General features: G+C 37.0%; 1 protein-coding gene across 1 annotated transcript; it reads right to left on the bottom strand.

Annotated features, from left to right (window-relative positions):
- Positions 1 to 2,194: 2,194 nt before the first annotated feature.
- On the bottom strand, positions 2,195 to 2,782 carry LOC131158453 (disease resistance response protein 206-like). Its single transcript, XM_058113324.1, has one exon. It carries the CDS (start codon positions 2,780 to 2,782, stop codon positions 2,195 to 2,197), a length of 588 nt encoding a protein of 195 aa, XP_057969307.1.
- Positions 2,783 to 8,462: the final 5,680 nt, after the last annotated feature.

Below are 8,462 nucleotides of genomic sequence, written 5' to 3'. Positions count from 1 at the left end.
ATTAGTGGTGATTAGATAAAATCATTAAGTGAAAATCCTCTCTACTCCCAAAAGCTCATATTGCCCAAATACTCTCAAAATTCATTCCCTTGATACATCTTGATGTTGTGAGAGTTTATTGAATGTGTTTGTGATTACTAAATGTTACTATTACTCCTACCATTCTTGTTTGATTGTTTGAGTTATTCTTGGGGAGTTTTAGTTAAGTTCATCCCACAGATTTCAATATTGTAAATCTTGTGTTGGGATAAACTAACAAGTTTTAGGATATTTGCATTATTATTGCAAGTGCCATATAGCTTTGATTTTGTTGTGCAAAAATATTTTTTACAAGTTAAAATACTTTCAAACTACTTTTGTGCATATTTCATTGAAGTAAATCCTTTAAGTTAGTTTGAGTATTTGATTTGCATCTTTGAAACCTTGATTTATTATTAAGATTTAATATAACTTGTTTAAAAGACATAGCTTGTTTAGAACACTTTCGAATATTCTGGTGATAATATCTTGTTGAGTGTTGTTTGCACAAATATTCACATCACTGAGCTTACATATTCTGTATTGTGGATGTGCTTGTGATTGATTACATTGGTACATAATCTATTTAGTTGAGAAACATATCTATTGTACGCAAATTTGATTGAAAAATACTGTTGTATTTCAGGCGTGGCCTGAAGGGGCGGTAATCCAGTCTGATAAGGATTGTCTATAAAGGTTGAGGTCAGCCCTGTGCCAATTGACCTGATTGTTTAGGTGCCGCTCCACCTGTTAAGTGAGTCTTATAAGGGTAGTCCTTATGCTTTTTAGCCAAGGCGGGGACGTAGACAGTTTGTCAAACCTCAATAACATTTCTGGGTGTCATCTTTATTTACAACTTACTCGTGCTTGATTGGTTAATTTAATTGTGCAATTTAATTTTCATTGTACATTTAAATTGAGTTAATTTATCTGCACTAGATTGATCTTAATGTTGTGTAATACTGCTATTAAGAGATTGACTTAGGGTATCAATTTTGAAAATACCAATTCACACGCCCTCTTGAGTTCACAGTAAAACTAACAGAAAATTTATTTGCTTATTATTGTTATATATTTGGAGTGAACAAGTTATTTTCATAAAATATTTTAAAACCCAAATATGCATTAATTAATATATCAAATTGAGAAAAGTGTTATATTTACATTAAAATTTAATTTTTTAAGAAATAAAAATATTCATGGATACATAAAATATTTTTTCATGTACAACACCTATCATAGAAAAAAGTTCATTTACCAAGTTGATTTACACCTCTTACACTAACTTTTCACATGGACATCATGAACATGAAGTCTTTCCATTTCCATAGAACCATTGACCTATTGATCATTGTACTACTTCACTAGGAAAAATGATTGTTTCGAGATTAGGTCTTTTCTTTCTTCAAAAACTAAAATTCATTTCTCTTTCTTTTTTTAGGTTGGTAAACAACTTTTTCACATTTTTAACTTCAGCCCAAACTTATTAATTGATTACAATTTCTCACAAAATTAAACATATAATTAACTAAACATTTCTATGGACTATGATAAAGGGATAATTTATATTTCATATACTTCAGTATCATGAAGGTATTTATAATTAAGTTATAAAATAATCTCAGTCCAAATATTCTCTATGATTAATTAAGTGATATTCATTATTATATATGATTTATCAAGCAAGCTAGTTATGTAAAAATTAAAGTTTCCCAAAGACATTCTTCTTAGAGTTTGAGACTCATGTGTTAGAAATATCTAAATCAAAGCTAAAGGCATCAAAGCGGGAGGGGAATCGATATGGAATTCCTCGCTAGGGCAACACCTACTAGCTAGCCCCGGTCTAACAAAACCCCACCCCCACCAATCCTCCCCACTCCCTCAAGAAAAGTAAATAAATAAATAAAATAATAATAATAAAAAGTTTCATTTATAAATTATAAACTCAAGCAATGCATATGATTCCATTTATTTTTTGAATGATGAACCACATATATCCATATCTAAAATCCCAACAAAAGTACGAAACCCACATCAACCCCCCCCCCCCCCCCCCCAAAAAAAAAAAAAAAACCCCAAATGGCTACTCCCTACTTTAAATTAAACTCACCATGCAGACTTCAAATTAATAATCTTCTATTTAACGTAGATCCTTCTCTGCTTAATTAGTGATTGATCACCAACACTCATACAACTTAATGTTGACCCGCAGCCTGAAGTACACGCTCCCCTCATACGAATCCGTCGAAACAGTAGCAACTCCCCGGGTCATGAAGAAGTCGCCGGTGCCCCCTACCACCGACACATCCCTGTGCTTCACCATGATGGGATCCGCCCCCATGAACTGCAGGGTCCCGCTGTGCTCCGTCGTGTTCAGCACAAACGTGAACCCCAGCCACGCCGTGAACGTGTTCTTGGTGTCGTACAGGTACAGCCCCTGCGCCCGCCCCACCGGCTCCGAGTGCAGGTTGTTGTCCTTCGTTACCGGGTCGTCGAATACCACAATGTTCCCGAAATGGAACTGTTCCGCCAGTATCGTGCGGTTGTGGCCCTCCGGCGCCGCCACTATCACCGAGGTCGCGTTCTCCGCGTTGGTGCCGTCGTAAAGAATGTCATGGAAGTAGAGAGTCATGGTCTTGCATGGCTTCCGCTGCTTGTTTTCCCCCAATGACATTTTGCCTTGAGAGGAGGCTGAACACAGAGAAAGGAAGATGAAGAATAGAGCTAGTGTTGTGTTGCTGCAGGAAGTCTTTGCTGCTCCCATTTTTAATTATAACAAAAAGTAAAATTAGCACAAGAAGAAGGAGAAGAAGATGAAGAGGAGTGTGCATGTGGTAGGTCTGTTTTGGGATCTCATATAAGGAGTGGAGCCACGAGGATTACGCAAGGGTGGGTGGCAGCGAAGGGTTCTACAGGGGTCAATTAAACAATTGCGTTAGATTCCTTAGGAGACTTTTGGAGCTTTGGACGGTACTTGGTTACCAGCCACATACCAAGGGAGCTGCATTCAAAAGTACAAATTCGGCCTAAATATCCTATAAGCCATTAAACAGAGACCATGTCGGAGCCCTATATGTAATAGCCACATGTTTAACCTATGTGCGAGTGATGGGCTGCAGCTAGCTAGGTAACTACCTAGTTTGAGTGGGAGTACTAGGTGGGCAAAAAGTTGGAGAGTGGTGATGATTTATTATGAACTTAAGGGTAAATTTATTATGAATTTATGCTGTTTTAAATATAAATGGTGTCATGTATTCTCGTGCCAAAAAACAATATGTTGTAAATAAGTTCCAATCCATTCATTTTTAGGGTAAATTATATAGGGCCACCCCTCTACGTGTCCATGCACCTATATTTTGAATGTTATACATGTGACAAATTGATCCAACATCCATTAACATGAGAAGAGTGTTGAGAATACTTCGCCTCAATCAAAGGCCTCCCACTTGTGATATAGTTGACCCTTAATCTAAGCCTTAATTCTAGGAGATTGTCCTCCCTTAATTCTAATAAACTCATAATCAAGTAGAATAGAAAAAACCAAGTTGAACATTTTAATAAACACGCCATGAGCTCAAAAAAGATCAACCTATACCAAGGCACAGTTTGCAAGAGATAGAGATAGACTGTGAACTAGTTCCCCAAGCACTGTAAGACCAAAAATAAAATATGCAAGTTATCTTAAAAAGTATGCATGCTATTTTAAGAAAATAGTTATTTTACTTTCTATTAAAATAAATTTCCAACGAAATAGAATTTTAACTCAAAAGGCTTGAATCCTTGGTTAGCCTAATGATGTCATTCAAATCTCAAATATTCATTTTTGAAACACAAAATTAATAGAATTGAAACATGCATACAAAAAATATGAACCATATTATAGGGAAAAAATACAGAGAATTGAAAAAAAAAAAAAGCAAAATATAACCCTCACCATCAAATGTCAACACATACGGAGAAAGAATGTGAATCACAAAATGATAGAGGGGAAAAATATAGAGATAACAAAAATAAAAATAAAAATAAAAATGATACCCTTAATTACCTGTTCCGTTGTTCGATAGGCCTTAATTCTAGGAGATCGTCCTCCCTTAATTCTAAGAGATTAACCTTATTCAATTTTGTATATTCTTTCCATATCTTTTGCAATCACAATTAATGTATACAAACTGTGAATCATTATAAATAGAAAATACTCACGACTCTAGATGTGTGGTGGTTTCATCAAATATTCTCATGGTATCATAAGCATAGCAAGATTAACATCCCTTTATCCCGATGACCTCTGATTCCTCCTCCACCGTTCTTCCATTCAGTACCATGATTCACATGGTCACTATCAAGCTTTCTTCTTCCAACTATCTGCTATGGAAGGCTTAACTTCTTCCCTTTCTTGAGAGTCAAGAACTTTTGGGTCATGTTGATAGTACCTTTGTTCCGCCACCTCGATTTGAACCTACTAACTCTTAGACGCCAAATAACAAATACTTGGCATGGAAAGCTACAGATCAACGTCTCCTTAATCTTTCTCTCCTCCCTTACAAAAGAAGCTATGGTTGAAGTCCCTGGCCTCTCCACCTCTAGTGAGGTCCGGCTTGCCTTTGAGAACACCTTCAGCCACCGCTCCAAAGTCCGTCAACTCCATCTCAAGGATGACCTCCAACTGATAAAGTGCGGCTCCTGCACTGTTACTACGTATGTAAGAGCCTTCAAGGCACTCTGTGACCAACTTCATGCATTTGATCAACCCGTTGATGGCACCAATAAGGTGCACTGGTTCCTTTGTGGCTTAGGGCCTGATTTCTCAAGCTTCTCCACTGCTCAAATGGTGCTTACCCCTCTCCCATCATTCATGGATTTGGTCTCAAAAGTAGAGAGTTTTGAGATTTTTCAGAAATCTCTTGACCCCTTTGCCTCCTCTGCTATGGCGTTTATCATCACTAAGAATTTCTCTAACCATGGTGGTGGCTCCTCTCCCAACAAGCATAGACATAACAATAGCCCTAGCAGCAACACTTCCGGCCAAGGACAAGGACAACGACGTCCCAACTCTGGCCAAGGGCATTGTCCTCCACAACACCATATTTGTCGGATGAAAGGTCACTACGTTGAGCAATGTCGCCAACACTATGATCGCAGTGAGCCTTCTTCTTAACTTGACGAAGCCTTTACCAGTTCATGCTCACCCTCTAAAGTTTCAAAATCTGACTAGTTCTTGGACACTAGGGCTTCAACCCATATGAAAGAAGACCCATCTCCACTCAAATAACTACACGAGTAAAGATTGTGAAATTATTGGGAATGGTGCGTCTCTACCCATTACCCACATCGGTACATTTTCTCCTGCCCCGAATATCCACTTATTAGATATATTGGTTTTTCCTCATCTTACCAAAAATTTATTGTTAATTAGTAAATTAACATCTGATTTTCCTTGATCCATTACTTTACTAATAATATTTTTACTGTTCATAATCACAAAACAAAAAGGGTGGTGGCAACCAGTAAATAAGATGGAGGCTCATATGTTTTAGAGCGTAGAAACTTCACTTTTATTTCTATCCTTAAAAAGAAATCTCTTCATGCTCCATATGATTTATGACATGCAAGACTTGGACATGTGAAACATTTTGTTATTTCCTTTTTGAATAAAAATCGGCATCTTATCTTACGTCTTTATTGCCCTCTCCTGCATTGTGTAGTACATGTCAACTTGCGAAAAATCATCTTTTGCCTTATTCTCATAATGAACATAGGTTGTCTAATGTGCTAGATCTTATTCATTGCGATATATAGGGCCCTTCCCCCGTCAAATAAAATTTGGGTTTCACCTACTATGTTATATTAATTGGTGATTATTCACACTTCACTTGGCTTTACCCTTTGAAATTAAAATATGTTTTTTCATGATATTTTTATTCAATTTCAAAAGTTTGTGGAAAATCAATATTCTACTCATATCAAATTTTTCCAAAGTGAAGGAGGTGCTGAATTTACTAGCACTTGTTTTAAAACTCATCTTCATAATTCTGGCTATTGACTTTATGAGTCTGATCCCTTGTTTTGATAATGACAAACCGCAAGTTACTTATGCGTGTATTCAGTGCTTGAGCAAACTTAACATTTTAGGGCACACAAAAGGATGAGATGGAAGTCAGGCGGAACATAAAGTTCATATCATCCGGTGTGTTCCATGTGAAGATCAAAGAGCAAATAAAGAAGACATTTATTGATTTATTTTTTAATGCATTTTTGTTTTATATTTGGTAGTTAAAAATGCATAGCATGTATGATGTCAATGCCAAGCTTGGGATGACCATAGACAAACCCTAGGAACTAGCACTTTTCACGAAAAAAAAAATTTTAATTACTAATTGGTTAGGATCAAATTAAGGGCAAAATAGTAAATTTTAAATGCCCTCGGTCAACCGACCATTCTTGTGTTATAATCTGACAGTTGACTGAAGCACTATTTGTCCGGAGTCAACATGTTGACAAAGGCTCAGTTGACCAACCCAATTTGAACGTGACTACCACAGTCGACCGACCCTTAAAAATTGACCTTTCCATTGCCCTCGGCGACCGGTCTTTTAGTTCAAAATGACCACAGTCGACCGAATCTCATGAGTGGCCGATCGGCCTTTTGTCATGGTCGACCAAACCCATGAAGGTTTCTGTGTCGCCTTTGGTTCGGTCAACCGACCCATTCCTACGTCGACCAAACCTCACGGGTCAGACCATTCTTACTGCGCCAAACCAGGTTTATTTTCTAATTAAACAATTTCAAAATGACGAGCGTGTCCCCAAACGGTCATAATTTTCCAAACTCTCTATATACCCCTTCCATAAGTCAGATTAGCAACTTTGATTAACTTCAAAATCCAGTTAAATCTTTTTTAATCAAAGTTCTTGCACATTCAGTTTTATTGTCAAAAATAAATTTTTTGGACAAAATTTTATACTCTCCTACTCTCTTCTCTTTGTTCATAAATCTTTTGGAAGAGAGAATATTTGTCTTGGGTATTTAATTTTTATTCTAATTGTTATACTCTCATCCATTTCTTACTTTTGAAAATATGCTTTTGAGAGTTGTTTATAGTCTTTCCCATGCATTATTATTGATAAACATTTCTTGGGAAAAAATGTTATTGCTTGTGAATCCTGCACATCTATGCCAAGTTTCAAAGGCTCATGTATGTTTTCTTGCAAAAATCCTTTTTGAGCCAAAACCCTAGTTTCCCTTGAACATTATTTGAATAATTATTTTAGGAAGATTTTTGGGGTATTGAAAGGAGAACCTTGAGCATATTTTTACACATAATATCTTCACTCAAAAGTCTCTCATATTATCGAGCAAGTCATTTATCATACTCTTGGCTTTTTAGTTAGAAAATATTTTTGAGTGAAAAATACAATTTCTCACTTGAGCTTAAAATCATATCATATGTGAGTGCATTGAGCTACATTGTTTTACATCATCTTCTTAGTATAGAAACACTTTATTTGTATGCAAACTTTTATATCTGTGGTATTCCCAACAGTTTGTTGGAAGAGGATTGCACTAACCTGTAATGTTCACTGGATAGTTCAAACCTAGTTAGGAGGAGCTGCTACACCATTAAAGTGTAATTGTAAAGGTTGAGGTCAGCCTTGTGAATGTCACTTTGGGTATTCCCTTGCCCAGTAAGGGGAGGGTATTGTATCGGTGTCGCTCCACCTGTTAGGTGAACATCTAGTGGAATCCTCTCGCTTGTGAGCCTGAGGCAAGGACGTAGGCAGTATTAGCTGAACCCTGATATCATATCTTGTGTCATTCTCTTCCTTGCAAATTTTATCTTCCACAAAAAAATTTCTGTACATGTATGTTTAATTATTCATTGTTTTAATTGCTTCACACACGTGCTATGATTAACAATGGAATTAGTAAATGCTTAGAAAGACCCTAAGTTGTGAAATACTGTTGTTATCTTGTTTAACCTAGGAGGAAATGTAGAGACCTGGAGAATTATAGTGAACAAATAATAGAAGAAATGAGAGAAAAGGGGATTCAGTAAGGCCTCGTCGACGAGTGTAGATTGCTCATCGACGAATAGGCTTACTGGGCTCATCGACGTGGATGCGTGTCTCGTCAACGAGAACTTACCGAGGATTGGTTAAGGGAGCCTGAATTTTGTCGATTAGAGTTACGAGTTCAACGACGAATTTCCTGCATGGACTCGTCGACGAGGTGACGTGTCTCGTCAACAATATCCACGCCTTATAAAAGCACCAATCTCAGGATTTCAGCGAGCAAATTCCATGCAACTACTCTCTCTCTCTCTCTCTCTCTCTCTCTCTCTTTCTCTCTCTCTCTCCCTCCCTCCCTCCCTCTCCCTCTCTCTCTAAATTCGTCCTTCTCTCTTTCTCTATAGAATTTCAGCTTTGTTAAAGCCCGGATCAACAAT

The sequence above is a fragment of the Malania oleifera genome, chromosome 6 (genome assembly GCF_029873635.1).
Source record: "Malania oleifera isolate guangnan ecotype guangnan chromosome 6, ASM2987363v1, whole genome shotgun sequence".
Taxonomy (NCBI): Eukaryota; Viridiplantae; Streptophyta; class Magnoliopsida; order Santalales; family Ximeniaceae; genus Malania; species Malania oleifera.
Note: the sequence above shows the minus strand (reverse complement) of the source record. Positions and strands in the feature narration are given on the sequence as shown.

What these genes read in the sequence shown, in the direction of transcription:
- LOC131158453 (XM_058113324.1), bottom strand. Translation starts at nt 2,782, where the DNA reads ATGGGAGCAGCAAAGACTTCCTGCAGCAACACAACACTAGCTCTATTC.